General features: G+C 44.2%; 1 protein-coding gene across 5 annotated transcripts in view; it reads right to left on the minus strand.

Annotated features, from left to right (window-relative positions):
• Positions 1–21,786, minus strand: part of pip5k1aa (phosphatidylinositol-4-phosphate 5-kinase, type I, alpha, a) — a 118,685-nt gene that overhangs the window by 16,253 nt on the left and 80,646 nt on the right. For 4 of the 5 annotated variants that reach the window (XR_009651223.1, XR_009651222.1, XR_009651221.1 and 1 more), the window contains exons 13-15: positions 13,577–13,783; positions 13,245–13,314; positions 9,502–9,535 (exon numbers count right to left, since the gene is read on the minus strand). Coding sequence is in view for 2 of the 5 variants with exons in the window: in XM_060904890.1 (XP_060760873.1) it covers positions 9,526–9,535; positions 13,245–13,314; positions 13,577–13,783 (287 nt within the window). In the remaining 3 variants the exon portion in view is untranslated. Of the gene's footprint in view, positions 1–2,020; positions 2,286–9,501; positions 9,536–13,244; positions 13,315–13,576; positions 13,784–21,786 lie in introns of those variants that run through there. The other variant, XM_060904891.1, reaches the window with a different exon arrangement.

Below are 21,786 nucleotides of genomic sequence, written 5' to 3' on the forward strand. Positions count from 1 at the left end.
GTATGGAGAAAATGGAGAATGAGTGGAGCAGCCGTCTGATTTCTCTGCTGGATATGCTCGCCTCAGCAGCAATATCTCGCCCTTACGTGGAAGAACCGAATGAACGGAGAACTGAAAGTCAAATCATTTCAAAACAAATCGGCCACAAGATCGGCCTTCAAGAAGCGAGAACACAGACGGGTAAGCTCCGACTCTCATTTGGATATAAAACAACAAAAACAGCACTCGTTTACCTGCATTTAGATTAATCCATGTAACTTGTATTGTGTGTTTAAGTTAGCGGTATAAGATTATTTAATTTGCTTCAGAATGTGATCGTCTCAGTTCATCTGATTATTTAATTAGCCTTTTACGTTTTATCAGTGAAAACGCATGCATGTACATGTATGTTGCGTAAGTTATAACACCCATCCTGTTTTAATGAGAGTCAACCCACAATCAATGAAGTCAAATCAGTCTTAGTTGAGCGAGTCGGTAACGCCATTTCTTACTTTCACCAGAAATTTTTATTTATATGACTTTGGTCTATAGCTGTAAAAGGCCTCGGCCTTGAAACCGGTTACCGTTGTGACGTCACGCACTCAGGGCTGGCTGGCTCAGCGGGGCAGCTCGAATGACAACTATGCAGTCGATTTTAACTCTCAAAAATATATAGATTTTTTTATTCTCATTTATGCAGCGTACAAGAGTCAAGGATGGAGATACTATCCACTCAGAAATGTATTTCAAAATAAAGGCTCTGCGTATCTCCTTTAAAGTGCTGATGACACGTTTTTGACATCTTTGGCGATGTTTTATAACATAAAAAGTAATTCCCGATGATCCATATATTAATTCACGAAGGCGCCTATTTTACAAGTTATGATAAAAAACGCGGCTATTTGGGCAAATTTGACGGAGCTGCAGCACCCAGGAGACGAAAGAGGAGGAGGAGCTATATGACGTCAGCGAAAGAATCTTCCTCCTAACTTACCAGTTTGTTGTTGATGCGACAGGTGTTCAGTTTATCATTATTGGTATATATATATATATATATATATTAGTTATTATGCCTTCGTGTTGTGTTGCCGGCTTTTGCTCCAAAACCCACAAGGATGGGGTAAGTTTATTCAAGTTTCCCAGAGATCCCGAGCTGCATGTGAAGTGGGTGAAGCAAGTCAGGCGCACTCGTGACAAGTGGGAGCCCTCACCAACATCCGTCCTGTGCTCTGAACACTTCGATTTGGATTGTTTTGACACCCTTCCCAGCTTAAAGGAATCTCTTGGGTGTTCAGTTCAGCACAAACGTGTGCTGCTACCATCAGCAGTGCCTACAGTATTCCGGAGGGGGTCTACTAGTAGCTATGCCGGATCCAGCAGTTGCCTGGGACAAGGCGACTCCTCCAAAGACAGTCCAACTGTCAGAACATGTGTTGAGAAACGACATAAGATAAAGGTACGTAGAGCTATAGTGCTCCGACATGATGCTAAAAATAGTAACCATGCAGTCTGCGCGGCCATCTTGGAAGTGACTCGCTCCAGAGCGCTCATAGAGTACGTACACATGATAATCATAAATGTAATCATAAAGTCGGCGTGATATCAGTCATGTATTTGCTTGTGAAAGCTTGCGGCTTTCATGTAACTGCCGCCTAGCAACGAGAGGCAAAGGGTAAAGAGGGTAGGCTATCATAGATTCTATTCGGAAGAGATCAATACATGATTGCTTAAAAATTAGGTATTTTAACAATTTGCATCTGTTTTGTGATTATCGTGACACTTGTGTGTTCTATAGAACTGTATGTCTTATCAGCACATCGAGGATCTTCCACCGGAGGCTTTAGCAAGTACTCGTAGCAACACTACACTTTACCCTTTGCCATGCGTTGTTAGGGAACGGTAGCAAGTACCCCGATGACCGACTTCAAGAATATGTAGAAAAAATGTAGAAATTATACTTTCCAAAAGTCATTTGAGCTTCGTGTATTGCATTTCCATTTATATTGTAGGTTCTTGCTGATGTTTTTGCGGAGTATGACGCAGCTGCAGAGTTTGTATGTACTAGTTGTGAACATTCACATTATTATCAATCTCATTTATTTAAAATCAGATAAAATCATGCCATCATGATCACTGCTTAAAGTACCAGTATTTGGTTGTTGAAGAGCTAGCACTAGAGTGTTCACCGGCGTTTTCATGCGCCATTTCCATTGAGTAGAACCAGAGTAGAACAGCCAGTGAACCGCAGCGTGTTCTCCCGCTGACGTCACAGCATGGCCGCGAGCCACGGACCCAGTTTTCTTGTGCTGTGCAATTAAAAGTTGGATATTCACATAACAGCTTCTTTTCACGTAATTATAACAGAAATCTAACGTTTGCCATGCTGTATAGTTTATTTAAGAAATTGCATAGAGTCATGTTCATGTCATCAGCACTTTAAGGCCATGTGGCCCTACACTGCGAAAATGATGTCAAAACAATAACATTTCCTATTAGAAGAAGAAAACACACCAATTCTGAGATTATTAAACCTAGTTCTAGATTGCAACGAACTTATTCTAAGATGTCTTATCAAGTAAAAATATCTGTCCATGCAGCAAGATAATTTCACAAGTATTAAAGTAATTTTCTCCTCAAATTCAGCTTTCAATTTTTTTGCAGTGTAAATTCTCCGCTATTTTTTCCTGCTTCACCATGACCCAATACAAGATACCACATCATGCATCACGTGTTGGGCTTTCCCAGTTCGCACAAGGCAGTGTGGAATACAAATTTGAAACCGGAGAGAAAAATGGAGGACGCGAATGAAGCGTGAAAGACAGACTACAGTAAGGCAGCTGGGCCATAGAAGGTTCACGCTGCACGCTGCACGCTGCACGCTACACGCGTGTAAAGAAAAGTGGACAAACGTAGCATGACTTGCTCTGGGCCATAGAACGGCGTTCACGTTGCACGCTGCACACTTCACGCGTGAAGCGAGAAATGAACATGCACACTTTTTTCTAGGCGTGAAGATGGAAATTCCAGTCAATGCATGCGGCCACCGCCGCGCCAGCCAATCAGAACGGGTCTAGGGAGATAACTCTATGCTTTCAGGGGAAAACTTCAGAAAAAATATAATTGAATGGTATAATTGAAAAATAGTTCTTCATCGGGATTGTCAAGCAGATTATAGAATGTTCGGTGAAATTCACCACGGGTTTCTCTCAGAAGGAAGTGTTCTCGGCTCCAAATTCTGTTCCTTTTTCTCTTCCTCTGTCTCAGTAAAAGCAGAATGAGGCAATCGTCGTCATCCGAAGAGTCCATATTGTTGGTTACTCGGTCAAAGTAGAACAGGCGCAACACGTGAACATCCAAGCATGAAGTTTAATGGCCCAGGGTCCGGTTCTTCACGTGAACGTGTAGCGTGTAGCGTGCAGCGTGAACCTTCTATGGCCCAGCTGCCTAACGGAAAGCGAGAAGAAAAGACGTTATGTTATATACGAAGGAAAGGAAACGCAGGACCAAACTAATAAATATCAGCGCTCAGCGAGCACCTCGGTGTGATCAGCTGTTCGTTTAGCGACAGAATGATGGAACTGTCAGTGCACGCTCAAAGTAAACCTGCGCATGCGCACACGGACTTCCTCTGTCTGCTTGACTGTGTGAAGCGAGTGATTTCATGCACATTATTTGTTTTCATCCCCTCAAATTAAATAACTTCCCATCCAACATTACAGAAATAAACATCTATCACAATGACCAAATTTCAGAGGGAACGAAATTTCACCGATTTTATGAAATCAAAAGGCCGTCTAGCTTTAAGGTTAATGAGCAGGTCTGCATTTCTACAATTTGCATTTCAGTTTGAATTGAAACGGAAAAATCTGAATCTGAAAGAAGTTATTTTGAATCCGCGTCATTTTATCTGAAATGTTCAATCTGAATTTTCAGCTCGAGGCATATTATCGATTTCTAAACAAGTATTCAGCGACCTCACGTTTTTTAGTTTCGCTTTCAAAAGAACATCCAGGTAACTTGCAGGCAAATGCAGTTGAGCACAGAACCGCGAGGTATGGCGATGCTCAATCAGCGAGACCATCCACACCCTTTGCTGATGAAAGAGGATCAGAGGAGAATGCTCAGAAAACCATCTCAGAACGCACAACACGTCAGCCCTTGAGGTCGATGCAACTGCAGAAGTTTACCCCGGTTCCTGTCAGCTCAAACCGGTTGAGCCATTCTCCCTTGACCACTCTCAGACGTCTCTATTAGTGGCACTGACCACTGATAACCATGCCACGGTCAGTCAGAGTCACCGAGATCACAGTTTCCTCATTTCCATGTTGCCCCTTTTCCACCAAAGCAGTTCCAGGGCTGGTTCGGGGCCAGTGCTTAGTTTGGAACCGGGTTTTCTGTTTCCACTGACAAAGAACTGGCTCTGGGGCCAGAAAAACCAGTTCCAGGCTAGCACCAACTCTCTGCTGGGCCAGAGGAAAAAACCGCTTACGTTAGCGGGGGGGCGGAGTTGTTAAGACCAACAACAATAACAAGACCGCGAAAGATCGCCATTTTTAAGCGACGAGAAGCGGCAGCTGTACAAACGCGAAGTCATCCATTATTATTATTGTTGTTGTTGTTGCTGCTGCTGCTTCTTCCGTGTTGTTTTTGCTTCGATATTTGCGCCAAGGTTTATGCAAACGTAGCGACGTAACTGACGTATACAGCGACGTAACTGACGTATAGACCCCTTTCACTGACGTCACCCGAAACCGGAAGTAAACAGACCCTGCGCCATTTTGGAAGACCAACAAACTCCTGATAACGGCAGCGGTATGTGAACCCACGAGAATAAAGTGGAGTGGCAAACGACTTAAACAAACAAATCTGAGCTGTTTTATTTATGATTTATTGGCCCAACAGTAGACTTGAAAGAAACCTGTGTGAGACTTGGCAAAAAACTGTGGATATAATGGATAAGTCTGTGCATGATCTGCGGACACTTTGAGGTAAGCAAACGCAAGAAATTCAGATTTAAAACATGCTAAATTGGCCCCAAGTTGATAACTGTATGAGGAGCAAGCCTCCCAGACTTCTACAATTTAATAATAATAACTATGTGTAGGTTATTCTTAATAACAGCTGTAATATCACGAACCAAGCAACTAACAACATAATTGTAAGCCTGTAGCCCTTTGTAGGCTTTCAAGTCATCAGCAGTGTAGGCACTGGGTGTAAACAACAAATAGTTTACAATGTCTGGGTAGCAAACAGATGGCAGAATTGGTGACCGGTCCTCCTTATGTATCTGACACGGAGAAATTATATAAATCGTGCTGCCTACCAGATTACAGTCGTCTGTTTTATTGTATCAGCACTAGTATCACTTACTATACTCATCAGTCATAGATTAGTCCAGTACAACATGACCAGCTTGCTTTTTTTCCATTTGACTGTCGCAAGTTTTTTCAGGCTGGTACAGTCAAAAATTGAAAAAAAGTTTTGGCCTACTAAACTAGTCATCGATTCTACTAGTGTATTAATTGGAGTCGACATGAAAACGTTCGGTAAAAACTTTAAACCAGTATAATCTCTTCTGGGTCATTCCGTGCCAACTCACCTAAATTTCAGGAACTCCCCCACATCACCGTCTCAGATTTTACTCAAAAAATTCTCTAATCAAGAATTATATGTTTGTACCACACATGCAAAATATTAGCCCCCAATTATGTTGTAGTTTTGGAACTACAGGCCTTTGAAATATTGATGTCAAAACACCACATGTCGAAATTGGCTCTTTCCCCAACTTCAGAGACCCATAACTTTTTATTGCAGCTATCTAGAAAGTTGTGTGTGCAGATTCTTACTGAATGATACCCACTCTTTTCAAATCTGTTGCCAGAAAGCCTCTGAAGGACATACTTTTTGCATAATAGGAAGCCAAAAATGGCATTTTGGCCAAAATCGCTTAAAATTCATTAAAACTCAAAGGGGCCTAGTAGAAATATGAAACTAGTTAGATTTTTTTCCTCATTACATAGTAATTGTAGGGTTGTTATCTGTTCACAGAAACATATTTTGCGATGAAAATTATATTCCTGAATTTTAAAAATTTTTTTTAACATCTTACGTCCTTTCCGAGGGGGCTAAAATAGGGCATTTTTGCCATCTTATTTGTTAATGTGGCTAGGGGTTTAGGATCTTCTAGTTTTTTGTGAAGATGCTCTCATATAAGATGTAACTACTCCCTGATTTTTTTTAACAAACGCCCCTTGCTTCATATTTTAATAATTTTTTTTGTACATGGACAGTTTCATCATTTTTCACTTTTTTCCACATTCAGAACTCTGTAACTCTACATTGGAAAATTCCTACTAGCAGCTATTTCAGATTTACATACATTGACATACAAATTTTCATATTTTAGTAGTAGTCTGCCCAAGAAATTCATATTTTTCTTTCTATTGGGACCTAAAAACAGCTATTTGGCCAAAAATGACAAAAATGTTGACTTGATATTTTTCAAGTTCTGGAGGGAATGGGCTATTTTCCTCATAAATTAAAGATGTGGTGACTTTTTCTATCCTGGAACAAGATCTCATCACAGCTTCTGCCCAATTGCACCCACTCAGCTGGAGATGAGAAGGGTTTCTTCTGATGTGGTACCATCATCGGTAGTGGACATAGGACCTGAAACCACACCAGTTTTACAGTCCCAGTTACAGGCCCCAAGCCAAATGTCCCAATCTGCACCAAATATGTACCAGCCAGGCAAATATATTGCCTGTGTTTATGACAGAAAATGGTACATTGGAAATATTGTCACCAGAAATGAAGAAGAAAATGATGTGTATGTCAATTTCATGAGACAAGGACGAGGCAACACATTCTCATGGCCACCACAAAGCAGGAAAGATGAATGTTGGGTGCCTTTGCTTCATGTCCTTTGTGTGGTAGAGGCCCCAAACATAAAAAGTGGGGGACGCCATTACCAACTAACAGAGGATGACTTCAAACTTGTGGAAGACTTAAGTTTTAACTTATGTACTACTAGATGACAGTTTATGAGTGTCTTAGCACATCACATGAAACTGTACTGCCTGTGAATGAATTACCCATTATCACGGATGCCCATATTTGACTTTAAATTATGTACAAATCTTGTGATGTTTTTCAACATCATGATCATGGATCATTGAATGTGTTAATATGTAAATAAAACCTCATTGCTAAATGTTTTGTGCTTACACAACCTTGAAGTATATAAAAAATACTACTCCAGAATTTTGTTGTTATTTTTCTATATTTTCCAAGGATATTCAACAAAAATTGCAATTATACCTAAAATTTTCTAATTGCAAAAAATAATATACAATACAGAAAAAGTTGTTCAGGAAATGTGTATGCCTAGATTAGGTTCTTATAAGCCTTAATTTGTGTGCAAAACACCCCTTTATTATTCCCTTGTTTATTAAAAGCTGCCCAGCGTTTTTGTCATTTTTGGCCAAATAGCTGTTTTTAGGTCCCAATAGAAAGAAAAATATGAATTTCTTGGGCATACAACTACTAAAATATGAAAATTTGTGTGTCAGTGTATGTAAATCTGAAATAGCTGCTAGTAGGAATCTTCCAATTTAGAGTTACAGAGTTCTGAATGTGGAAAAAAGTGAAAAATGATGAAACTGTCCATGTACAAAAAAAATTATTAAAATATGAAGCAAGGGGCGTTTGTTAAAAAAAATCAGGGAGTAGTTACATCTTATATGAGAGCATCTTCACAAAAAATTTGAAGATCCTAAACCCCTAGCCACATGACCAAATAAGATGGCGAAAATGCCCTATTTTAGCCCCCTCGGAAAGGACGTAAGATGTTAAAATTTTTTTTGTAAATTCAGGAATTGAAATTTCATGGCAAAATATGTTTCTGTGAACAGATAACAACCCTACAAATACTATGTAGTGAGGAAAAAAATCTAACTAGCTTCATATTTCTACTATGCCCCCTAGAGTTTTAATGAATTTTATGTGATTTTGGCCAAAACGTCATTTTTGGCTTCCCATTATGCAAAACGTATGTCCTTCAGAGGCTTTCTGACAACAGATTTGAAAAGAGTGGGTATCATTCAGTAAGAATCTGCAAACACAACTGTCTAGATAGCTGCAATAAAAAGTTATGGGTCTCTGAAGTTGGGGAAAGAGCCATTTCGTCATGTGGTATTTTGACATCAAAATTTCAAAGGCCAGTAGTTCCAAAACTACAATGAATTGGGAGCTAATATTTTGCATGTGTGGTACAAACATATGATTCTTGATTATAGAATTTTTTGAGCAAACTCTGAGACGGTGATGTGGGGACCCTTAGGTGAGTTGGCACGGAATGACCCTTCTTCAAAGTTTCACCAAATGGTTTTATTTATGCAATTTAAAGCTCATAATACTGTATAACTTTGGTCGAGTAAAAGCACGGAGCAAAAACATGGCTGAATCCTGAATGACTCCTATTTGTATAAATAGGGCACTACATAGGCGGCAGAATGTAGTTTCTTTTTCCCTGCCATGGAAGCGCACTTGTATACCGAGGAGGAAAGCAATTTGCATTACAGCCGTGAGGCGGCTCGGCTCGGTTTTCCCTTTCAGGCGCTCTCGTTTTCTGTTAGAATTTGGTAAAGAAAAAAAAAAATTATTTACCAGCTTACCGGGTCCATTAACATAAATCTGACAGCTGACAAGGTCGGGATATAAACGAACTTTGCGTTAAACTGTGTGCTTGGATTCACATAATTTTTTCTGAGTCTTATCATATGGGTCAAACCCATCAATCACAGCCAGTTTCTCCACATACCGTGCCCTTTCTGCAGCTGGTAATGTACTCACATAACCCGAATTATCATCCATCGTGTCACTTTACTCTCGCTCGTACTTTGTTTTATATTGTGAGTGCATGTACTTGGTCTTCCAATATGGCGCCTAACAATATCTCGCGGCGCGGTGACGTCATGTGAAAGGGGTCTATACAGCGACATAATGACATGGCTTCCCTTAGCACCACGAGCTATGGAAAAGCAAACTGGTTCTCAGCTGGCTCGCAAGTTGAACGAGTTGTGAACCAGCACCAGCACTGGCCCCGAACCAGCCTTGGAACTGATTTGGTGGAAAAGGGGCATGTGTGAACACTAACTGCAGCCCTTGACTGCTACATGACTGGAAGTACATCTCTTTCCATCAGGAAATACAGTCTGCAGTATTAGCTGGTATCGTTCTTTAAAAAGTGGTTTAAATGAATCATCAATTAAACTGATACTGTACCCCAAAACAAAAAGAATTACAATGGTAGTTTCTCTAAAATGAGAAAAATGGACTCTCCATGTGCAATAAAAAAGGCTCAGATTTGTTCGATTATTAGAAAATAACTGTTTGTTGCAGCCCCTCTGTGCAAATACACACGACACTTCTTACTTTCTCATAGATCCGAGGTATAACTCAAGCCTGAATCACTTGTGAACACGACAAGAAGCAAACATGTGCACTGGGTACGAAGCTTACCTTTCTAGAGCAATTTAGCTTCTGTTATTCCACCCTGAAAAACAAGAGGTAGATTACACAGAGACAGCATGCATATATACATTTACTCTAGTCACATTCACTGGATATGAGTAACTGACTCTGCCACGAGGCTATCAGCTCATATGCTGTGAGTAGAGATAAACAAAATGGCGGCATGTTGCTGAACCGACCAAGGATGAAATAAAAACTCTACTCGAAAACAACCCCCCCCAAAAAAAAGCAGCAAAATATGGAATAAAAATATTTGACGGTAAGAACCTATCCTTTTTTTATTTTTCAAGAATTATTATACCATTTTTCGCAAATTGCTCCTGTCATTTCGCCGGTTTGTTTACATTCTACAGGGCTTGACATTAAGGACTGCCCGACTGCCCAGGGCAAGTGAAACATGTCCCCAACATGCCCGACCGGACAAGTTGGAATGAGCATATATTACGAACTAGCACCACAAAAATTAGGCTTTTTGATCTTTTATTTCAGTTCTTAAAAGCATATCTGCCATTATGTCTTGGCTGTTTTCTTAGTCTCGGTTTTGCAGGTTATTTTATATCCCCTCACTGCTGTAGTATGGTATGTGTACTGTTTATAGACCCCTTGTGCAGACACTTTGACTGTCACACTCGCTTCTTAACTCCCTGGGGTCGAGAGCTTCTCTGGTGAAGCTCGACAGGTTTAAAATGAGTAGGTCATGTGTTTAGATAAATATCTTCCTGAGTTTTTATCATACAAGCATGATAAACATATTGACAGAAACTTTATACTTTACACTTTCTGATGTGCCCACTGACAAATAATATTATAGTTTTAAATGACCTAAATTAGAAGAAACATAAAACTTGTCACCTTCCTCAGTCACACCGGACTCGGAGTGCTGAGTGCCCACTTACACATTCATAAAAGACTGTTCCCATGGTAACGGCATAATAATCACTTTCACTCTTTCAGTTTCGATTGGTTTCTCTTTCGTAGTGGGAACGCCCACCGTAAACAGGATAAAATCTGTCAGACACAGTTTAGGCTATTTGGAGGTAAAACTTGTGTGATGGCACGCAGATTTGCGAGATGTCACGTCACATGATTCAGGACAGCGATTCAATTCATGCCAAAATCATTAGAGTGTCAGAAAATACCCTCAGACCCCAGAAGGTTAAAAAAAGAAAACATAATGAAGGCTACTGGATTTTGGTGCAAAATTAACCCTCTGGGGTCTGAAGATATTTTCTGGCACTCTAATGATTTTGGCGTGCTCTGATTTTGTTGTCAATTTCAACAAATCCTAGCAGTATTTTCAAAGTCATATGACTTTTTTGTATTCAGCACAAGTTCAGCTACAATAATATATCTCTGCAGTCTGTATGTCATGATTATACTTAAAAAAAAAAAAAAACAGTTAAATGAAGATGTTGTAAAAAGCCGTTTTAGAACTGTGTTGGAATGTGTGAAAAAAACATGACCTTACCCATTCTGACGAATTGTTTTGGTCCCTTGAGGTGATTCTATTCAGTCTGAGGAATGTATCAAGCACAAAAACTTAAATCTGCTGCATTGATTTGGACAATTAACTGGCCATCAAAAAAAATTATGTCCTATTGTTTTGGGATAAAGGGTTGGCGGTGGGAGGAGTATTCAATGAGAAGAGTAAAAAATTCCATTCCATTCCATGAGAAGAATGTAAACCCCTCCCACTGCCAACCTTTTATCCCATCAGGTCAAGTCCCAATGGACAAGGTCATGTTTTTTCACACATTCCAACACAGTTCTAAAACTGCTTTTTACAACAGCTTCATGTATCGGGTATTAGACTTTATTTTGGTATTTGACTCGATTCAGTGTCTTGAAATTAACTCTTGTACTATTTTACTCAGTTCAGAGCCACGACCAACTCTGTTACACAATTACTCTGTAATTTTGCTCCCACTCCAACTCCAAAGGTTACTCTAAACTCAAAATCGAGCAAAATTAACTATTTTTGAGGAAAATACTTTTAACTCTGGAAAAACTGCTCGGTCATTTTTCCTGTGTATGCACTACAGCGCACAAATATCAACCGATCTGAAAGTAAAAAATAGAAGAAAAATTTACACTTACTCGAGCTGATCTTCGGCTGGATCGAGTTGAGGAAAAAAAAAGAAAAAAAAAGGCACCGCTCATCATCAGTGTCGCAGTTCTCAAGATTGATTTGAATCGCTGCCCTAAATCATCTGAAGCGCATAAAATCCATGTGCCATCTCGCAACAAGTTTTACCTGCAAATAGCCTGAACTATGGCTGACAGATTTTATCCTGTTTACGGTGGGTGTTCCCACTACGAAAGAGAAACCAATCGAAAGCGAAAGAGTGAAAGTGATGATCATGTCATTACCATGGGAACAGTCTTTTATGAATGTGTAACTGGGCGCTCAGCGCTCCCACTCCGGTGTGACTGAGGAAGGTGACAAGTTTTATCTCATCTCATTATCTCTAGCCGCTTTATCCTGTTCTACAGGGTCGCAGGCAAGCTGGAGCCTATCCCAGCTGACTACGGGCGAAAGGCGGGGTACACCCTGGACAAGTCGCCAGGTCATCACAGGGCTGACACATAGACACAGACAACCATTCACACTCACATTCACACCTACGGTCAATTTAGAGTCACCAGTTAACCTAACCTGCATGTCTTTGGACTGTGGGGGAAACCGGAGCACCCGGAGGAAACCCACGCGGACACGGGGAGAACATGCAAACTCCACACAGAAAGGCCCTCGCCGGCCACGGGGCTCGAACCCGGACCTTCTTGCTGTGAGGCGACAGCGCTAACCACTACACCACCGTGCCGCCCTAACAAAGTTTATATGAAAAAAAAAAATAGGGTACCTAAGGGCCTCTGCATGCTCTTGCGACAAGGCTTTCGCAGATAGCTTTTCGCAGACAGTTGTAATTTATCGTTGAGCGGGGAGTAATAGGCGTGCGCGATGTTATTCACCGCCACAACGCAAGGGGGCGCGAAGTCGCGAAATCGCTAGGAGTAGTTGGTGGGTGTGGTTAGTGGAGTGTTTATCCTCCGGTTACTTATAATGACTAGAACTGGATGTACGTACTTCCTCACTTCCTCGATCAACCACTCTTCGTGCTGCTCCATCTTCGCTCGTGTTTTTAAAAATGGCGGTAGTGAAAACAAACCAAACCGGGAAAGTAGGGAAGCGGAAGTGCGTGTACAGCGGATGTAGAGTGGACCTGGAGTGGACCAATCAGAGCCCTCTTGTCTGCGAGGCTTCTGCGGTGGTCACAATTTTTGGGAGGTGCGCGCAGAGCGTCTGCGAAGGTGGGGGGGCTACGCAGACGCCATCTGCGAGGACTGCGTTGTCAGCATAAATTGGCCTTAAGACTTTTATACAGTACTGTAATATACGTATAGAGGCACTGGTTAAAAGCAGAGCTCCCGATGAGCATAAAATGTGTTCGTAAAGAATCCCATGTTATAAAGCAAATTAAAAATAACTGGTGGATAAAAACCCATCTGTCTTATGGAAATAATGATACAAATTTTGTTGTCTGGTGGTCAAGTGTTTACGAGAGAAGTTGCCTTGCACTTACAGTCGGGTTCTCTGTAGTGGTACACGTACATCATACAGGTCACAAAAGCCATCAAAAATCAGGTCGATGCATTACCATAGTCTCTTAAGTATGGAGCTGCACTGACAGTTACTGAAAAATAATGCAGACATCCATGATCCATGTACGCACCTTGAGAGTGTTGTGTCAGCCACGCCACTTGCAACAGGGTTAGTAATGAGGTCAGGGGAAGGATCGTTTTCTGTGAGAATAAATGCAAAAAAAGTAGTTCAGTGTTTCAAAGAAACATTTGTATTATTCATGTTGGAGGACTAAGCAATTATGCATAAATCAACAGGAAGGCATTCCAACAATGCAGAACATTCCCTGTCATTTATCATCTTCAGCGAACTGTACACACCAAACATCAGCGTCATTTACTACAGCAAAGGAAAACCTGTTCAATGACGGGGAGAGCTGGCAATTCTTTAGTAATTATCCTAAACTCCCATGCCCCCCATTACCTCCACTTCCTGGTGTCTCTGAGGTGGGAGACACAGCACTGTCGCTACGTGTCGGAGTCAACTCCTCGTCTGTCTGAGAGTGTTCTGCATTAGTCTGTGCTACCATAACCAACAGCTGACCCTGCTGGGTTTGTCCAGCCCCTGCAGTGTTTGTCTTGCGTTGCCCTGTCATGGTTCCTCGGATCTTCTTCGACGGGGAGGTTTTTACTAGGGAGGAGAAAGAAACAAGAATTTCCTCTTTATAGGGGTCCAAGCATTCATGCTGGTACACTACTACTACTACTATTACTACTACTACTACTAATAATAATAAATCAGTCCAATTTATATCGCGCCTTTCTCACACCCAAGGTCGCTTCACAATTAGGGAAGGAAGGAAAAAAATCCCCCAAAAGATGGTCAGGATGTAACTCCAATGGCATAGCTACCACAGTCCCACCAAAAGGCACACAAAGATAAATCCCACAGTGCCTGCACAGCTGCCGTGCAGCATCGCTCGGAACACCATGCCAAGGACAAAAGCACCGCCGCAGAGAGTGCTGGGTAACCCTGATGTTAAAAGAGCTACAAGCTCACTGCAGCCCACAGCGAGGAGCACAGGCTCACCCACAGCAAACCAAGGCCTGAAGGGAACCGATGCCCAAAACTGGGTCTGGAGCTACACCACAACCGGCAGACAAAACACTCAAACAAAAAACAATTCTTTTTTCCCCTCGTATTCCTTGGCTTAACCCAAACCGATCTAGGCCACACCCTCTAATTGCACCCTGGATGGAATTTCTTTTTTTCTATTTTGTACACACTAAATCTACTTTGTTGGAGCTTCATACATTTAGTGTCAGAGTGTGAAGCTCAATAATTATGAAAAGTAGTGACATTTGTAAACAATACAGCTGACACACACCATAAATTAATTCTAATAATTTGGACCCGAATGTACTCCAACAGCCATAACTCATGATTTACAGGTTGTCTAGATTTGCACATACAGGACAAGATTCTGAGGTCACAGGCAAAGTTGGGCATGTTCATAAATCAGGAGCAGTGCTAAGGTGAGAGCAGCGTTTCTCAAGAACCATAAATCTTATCATGATGAAATCTGGTGCACTGCATTTTGTGCTAATCTGTAAGTAGATTATTAATGACTGGGCTATTTCAAACACATGGCCACCATCAGCAATCAGGAAGACATTTCACAATGAATAACAATTCCAGCCACATTACAACTTACAGTGCTGAGCGTAAATGAGTACACCCCCTTTGAAAAGTAACATTTTAAACAATATCTCAACGAAAAACAATTTCCAAAATGTTGAAAAGACAAAGTTTAAAGGAACAGTCCACCGTACTTCCATAATGAAATATGCTCTTATCTGAATTGAGACGAGCTGCTCCGTATCTATCCGAGCTTTGCGCGACCTCCCAGTCAGTCAGACGCAGTCAGACGCGCTGTCACTCCTGTTAGCAATGTAGCTAGGCTCAGCATGGCCAGTGGTATTTTTTGGGGCTGTAGTTAGATGCGACCAAACTCTTCCACGTTTTTCCTGTTTACATAGGTTTATATGACCAGTGACATGAAACAAGTTCAGTTACACAAATTGAAATGTAGCGATTTTCTATGCTATGGAAAGTCCGCACTATAATGACAGGCATACTAACACCTTCTGCGCGCTTCGGCAGCGCATTGATATCTGAGCTCCGTATCAATGCGCTGCCGAAGCGCGCAGGTGTTAGTACGCCTGTCATTATAGTGCAGACTTTCCATAGCATAGAAAATCGCTACGTTTCAATTTGTGTAACTGAACTTGTTTCATGTCACTGGTCATATAAACCTATGTAAACAGGAAAAACGTGGAAGAGTTTGGTCGCATCTAACTACAGCCCCAAAAAATACCATTGGCCATGCTGAGCCTAGCTACATTGCTAACAGGAGTGACAGCGCGTCTGACTGCGTCTGACTGCCTGGGAGGTCACGCAAAGCTCAGAGAGGTACGGAGCAGCTCGTCTCAATTCAGATAAGAGCATATTTCATTATGGAAATACGGTGGACTGTTCCTTTAATATAACATCTGTTTAACTTGTAACATGACAGTAAGATTAATAATATAACTTAGATTACACATTTTTCAGTTTTACTCAAATTAGGGTGGTGCAAAAATGAGTACACCCCACAACAAAAACTACTACATCTAGTACTTTGTATGGCCTCCATGATTTTTAATGACAGCACCAAGTCTTCTAGGCATGGAATGAACAAGTTGGCGACATTTTGCAACATCAATCTTTTTCCATTCTTCAACAATGACCTCTTTTAGTGACTGGATGCTGGATGGAGAGTGATGCTCAACTTGTCTCTTCAGAATTCCCCAAAGAAAATAATTTCTTTCCACCACAAAGGTGAAGGCTACAAGAAAATCAGCAAAGCTTTACTTATCAGTCAGAATACTGTAGCAAAAGTGGTACAAAAATTTAAGAACGATGGAACTGCAACCATCTCACAGAGACGTCCAGGTTGTCCACGGAAGTTAACACCTCGAAAGGAGCGTCTTCTGATGAGAAGGGTTGAAGAAAATCGGCATGCAAGTTCACTGCAGTTATCTAAAGAAGTAGAAAGTCAAACTGGGGTGACTATTTCCCGTGACACAATACGGCGTACACTGCAGAGGAATGGCATGCATGGATGCTGTCCACAAAAGAAGCCTCTCCTAAAGCCCAGGCACAAAAAAGCCCACCTAGAGTTTGCCAGGACCCATGCTGACAAAGATGAAGACTACTGGGACTCTATACTCTGGAGTGATGAGACCAAGATAAATGGTTTTGGAACCGATGGCTTCAAAACTGTATGGCGTCGCAAAGGTGAGGAACACAAAGAAAAACGCATGGTGCCTACAGTGAAACATGTTGGTGGCAGTGTCCTTATGTGGGGCTGCATGAGTGCTGCTGGTGTCAGGGAGCTGCATTTCATTGATGGCATCATGAATTCACAGATGTATTGTTCTATACCGAAAGAGAAGATGCTACCATCACTCCGTGCCCTTGGTCGTCGTGCATGTATCCAACATGACTAAACACACATCTAAGGCCACTGTTGGATTTCTGAAGAAGAACAGGGTGAAAGTGATTCAGTGGCCAAGTATGTCTCCTGATCTGAACCCAATCGAACACCTATGGGGAATTCTGAAGAGACAAGTTGAGCATCACTCTCCATCCAGCATCCAGTCACTAAAAGAGGTCATTGTTGAAAAATGAAAAAAGATTGATGTTGCAAAATGTCGCCAACTTGTTCATTCCATGCCTAGAAGACTTGGTGCTGTCATTAAAAATCATGGAAGCCATACAAAGTACTAGATGTAGTAGTTTTTGTTGTGGGGTGTACTCATTTTTGCACCACCCTAATTTGAGTAAAACTGAAAAATGTGTAATCTAAGTGTGGCAGCGTGGATGTGGCCAGGCAGCAGTCTGTGAATGGAGGGCGGGATTGGGGAAGGTAAGTGGCCAAGTCATTCCACCTACTGTCAATTGTGTGTGTGTGTGTGTGTGTGTGTGTGTGTGTGTGTGTGTGTGTGTGTGTGTGTGCTGGAGCATAAAAGGAGGGAGAGAGCAGAGAAAGGGGGCTCTCTCCCTGACCACAACGCATGTGTGAGTAAGAAAGGAAGAAGGAAAGAAAGCTGAAAAGCTAAATAAAGTGGTTTGTGGAACATTAACTCTCACCTGCCGTGCTTCTGTGCTCCACCCACATCAGGAATTACTACAATGGTGCCGAAACCCAGGAGCACAGAAGGGAACCACCCCATGGAGTCCTCGCTGTTCGAAGGGCTCATCCTTGCCCTCGCTACCGCCCAGCAGAACCAGCATCAAGTGCTGATCACCCTCTGGAAGGAGCAGCAGCATCGCTTTGAAGCCTTGATGCTGGCCAAGCAGGAAGATCGCCAGGCGTTCCGGCACCTGCTTGCGTCAGCAGGGCCGTCAGCCACCGCTGCCCCCACCCTCACGAAGATGGGACCGCAGGACGATCCGGATGCGTTCCTCGCTCTCTTTGAGCAAGCAGCCGAGGCGTGTGGGTGGCCGCAGGAGCAGCGCGCGTCGCGCCGCCTCCCACTCCTGACTGGCGAGGCGCAGCTCGCAGCGCAGCAGCTCCCTGCTGACAGCCGACTGGTCTATGCTGACCTAAGGTAAGCCATCCTGCAACGTCTCGGTCGCTCCCCGAAGCAACATCGTCAGTGCTTCTGGACGCTGGCACTGGAGAAGGTCGGCCGGCCATTTGCATTAGGCCAGCAACTCCAGGATGCCTGCCGGCAGAAGACCGCAACGCCAATGAGATCATCGATCTGGCGGCACTGGAGCAGTTTATCTCTCGGCTTCCTGAAGGAACGGCGGAATGGGTCCAGTGTCCCCGCCTGGCGTCGCTGGAACAAGCCATCGAGCTGGCAGAGGACCATCTGGAGGTGGCTCCAAGGCGTCTCCCCTCGCTTCTCTTTTCTCTCTCCCTCTCTCTCTCTCCTGTCTCTTGTCCCCCTCTCCACTCCATTCCCCTGCCACGGAGGCGGCGGATGGCTCCTCCCCAGCCGGCCCGCCGCACCCATGGTGTCCTTCCATCTCCCTCTCCTGTGTCTGTGTTGTCTCCCCCTCAGGTTAGTGACACCCATAACACCAGTGCAGAGGGAAAGCCTGGGCCGGTGTGCTGGCGCGACGGGGAATCAGAGCATCTCCAAAGTCAGAGCTCCACAAGGGAGGTCGGTGCTGTAATCCGGATCCCCAACGTGGCAGAAACCGCCCCCGATCAGGCCGGAATGTATCGCATACCGGTGAGTATTCAAGAGGATACGTATCCCGCTTTGGTGGATTCCAGTTGTAATCAGGCCTCAATTCACCAACGCCTGGTGCAAGGTGAGGCACTGGGGGGAGCACAAGTGGTGAAAGTGTTGTGTGTGCACGGGGATGTTCACCATTACCCTCTAGTGTCTGTCCATATTCTATTCCGGGGCCAAATGCATAGAATAAAGGTGGCATTTAGTCCTCGTCTTACCCACTTGTTGATTTTGGGTACTGATTGGCCGGGATTTAAAAAACTAATGGAATATTTAACACATAGTGGGTCCTGCCCTAGTAGGTCACGGGAAGATCCCGGTGTGGCATTGGCTGGAGAAGCGGTCACAGAGCCGTCTACGTCAACACCGCGTCAGAGTGAGGAGCAGCCCGCTCCTCCTCCCTCTCTCGGGGATTCCTTTGGGGATTTCCCATTAGAACAGTCGCGAGATGAGACTCTGTGGCATGTGTTTGACCAAGTGAGAGTAATCGATGGTCAAACTCTTCAGCCAAGCGCGGCACCGACCTTCCCCTATTTTGCCATTATTAAAGATAGATTGTACCGAGTGACGCAGGACACTCAAACTAAGGAACGAATAACCCAGTTGTTAATCCCAAAGAGCCGTAGGGAACTCGTATTCCATGCGGCTCACTTTAATCCCATGGCTGGACACTTGGGGCAAGATGAAACACTAGCCCGAATAATGGCCCGGTTCTATTGGCCAGGGATTCGCGGGGATGTCAGTCGGTGGTGTGTGGCATGCCGTGAATACCATTTAGTAAATCCTGCGGCCACTCCAAAAGTGCCATTATGCCCTCTCCCTCTAATTGAGACCCCGTTTGAGCAAATTGGGATGGATCTTGTTGGGCCATTAGATCGGTCAGCATGGGGATATTGCTTTATTTTAGTTCTAATGGACTACGCAACACGATATCCAGAAGCAGTGCCTCTCCGCAATATCTCAGCACGCAGTATTGCAGAAGCGCTATTCCGCTTTATCTCCTGGGTCGGGATTCCGAAATAAATCCTGACAGACCAAGGCACCTCGTTTATGTCACGCACACTGGGCGAGCTGTATGGGTTGCTGGGGATTAAGTCTATCTGCACCAGTGTCTATCACCCACAAACGGATGGCTTAGTAGATCAATTTAACCAGACACTCAAAAACATAATCCGGAAATTCATAAGTGAAGATGCGCGTAATTGGGATAAGTGGCTCGAGCCCCTGTTATTCACAGTATAAGAGGTCCTGCAAGCCTCCACAGGGTTTTCTCCCTTTGAATTATTATATGGGCGTAAGCCGCATGGCATTCTGGATGTGCTGCGGGAAAATTGGGAGGAGGGACCTTCACAAAGTAAAGATGAAATCCAGTACGTTCTTGACCTGCATGCAAAACTCCACACCCTCACGCACCTAACCCAGGAGAATTTCTGGCAGGCACAAGAACGTCAAAGCCGGCTGTATGACAGGGGCACGCGCCTTAGAGAGTTCACGCTGGGAGACAAAGTGCTCATATTATTGCCCACGTTGAGTTTTAAATTAGTCGCCAAGTGGCAAGGGCCCTTCGAGGTCACACGGCGAGTCGGGGATGTCGACTATGAGGTGAAGCAAACGGATAGGGGCGGGGCACTGCAAGTCTACCACCTCAACCTTTTAAATTGCTGGAATGAGGGGGTCCCCATGGTGTTGGCATCGGTAGTCCCAGAGAAGGCGGAGCTGGGGCTGGAGGTAAAAAAAGATAACATCTCGGACCACTCCGGTCCCTTGTGGAGACCACCTCTCGCCGGCCCAACTCACAGAGGTAGCCAAGTCACAGAAGGAATTTTCCGACGTGTTCTCACCCCTTCTGGGTAGTACCCACCTCATAGAACACCACATCAAAACGCCCCTGGGGGTGGTAGTGCGTAGCCACCCTTACCGCTTGCCCGAACACAGGAAAAAGGTGGTTCGGGATGAACTCAAGGCCATGCTCGAAATGGGCATAATCGAGGAGTCCCACAGTGACTGGAGCAGCCCAGTGGTCCTGGTTCCCAAGACCGATGGGTCGGTCCGGTTCTGTGTGGACTATAGAAAGGTCAACGCGGTGTCTAAATTTGACGCATACCCAATGCCTCGCATTGATGAGTTGCTTGATTGGTTAGGTGCTGCTCGCTTTTATTCGACACTGGATCTAACAAAGGGATATTGGCAGATCCCCTTGACTCCTCTGTCCCGAGAGAAAACGGCCTTTTCCACACCGTTTGGTTTACACCAATTTGTCACACTCCCTTTTGGGTTGTTTGGGGCACCCGGTACGTTCCAGCGGCTTATGAACAGGGTCCTCCGCCCTCATGCTGCCAACGTGGCCACCTATCTAGATGACATAATAATCTACAGTCATGATTGGCCACGGCACTTGGAACACCTGAGGGCTGTTCTAAAGTCGCTGAGGCGAGCGGGCCTCACAGCTAACTTGAAAAAGTGTGCGATTGGGCGGGTGGAAGTACAGTATCTGGGGTTCCACTTGGGTCATGGGCACGTGCGTCCCCAAATTAACAAGACTGCAGCGATTGCGGCCTGCCCAAGGCCCAAGACCAAAAAGGAGGTGAGGCAGTTCTTGGGGCTGGCTGGCTATTATTGTAAGTTTCTACCTAATTATTCGCACGTCACCAGCCCGCTAACTGACCTCACTAAAAAGGGGGCTCCAGATCCGGTCCAGTGGACGGAGCAGTGCCAACAGGCCTTCTCTGAGGTAAAAGCTGCACTGTGTGGGCGGCCACTTTTACACTCCCCTGACTTCTCTCTCCCTTTTATTTTGCAGACTGATGCATCGGACAGAGGGCTGGGGGCTGTTTTGTCCCAGGAGGTGGAGGGCGAGGAGCGCCCCGTGCTGTACATCAGCCGAAAGCTGTCGATGCGCGAAGGCAAGTACAGCGCAATTGAAAAGGAGTGTCTTGCCATCAAGTGGGCGGTCCTCACCCTCTGATACTACCTGCTGGGGCGCCCTTTCACACTCTGTTCAGACCATGCGCCCCTCCAGTGGCTCCACTGCATGAAGGATGCCAATGCGCGGATCACCCATTGGTATCTCGCTCTCCAGCCATTTAAGTTCGAGGTGATCCACAGGCCGGGGGCACAGATGGTGGTGGCGGACTCCATGTCCCATCGGGGGTGGGGGGGTGTCAGCTTCAGGCCTGAGTCAGGCGGTGGGGGTATGTGGCAGCGGGGGCGTGGCCAAACAGCAGTCTGTGAATGGAGGGCAGGGTCAGGGAAGGTACGTGGCTAAGTCATTCCACCTGCTGTCAATTGTGTGTGTGTTTGTTACAGGGATGGATCATAAAAGGACAGAGAAAGCAGAGAAAGGGAGCTCTCTCCCCGACCACAATGCATGTGTGAGTGAGTGAGTGAGTGAGTGAGTAAGAA

The sequence above is a fragment of the Neoarius graeffei genome, chromosome 22 (genome assembly GCF_027579695.1).
Source record: "Neoarius graeffei isolate fNeoGra1 chromosome 22, fNeoGra1.pri, whole genome shotgun sequence".
NCBI lineage: Eukaryota > Metazoa > Chordata > Actinopteri > Siluriformes > Ariidae > Neoarius > Neoarius graeffei.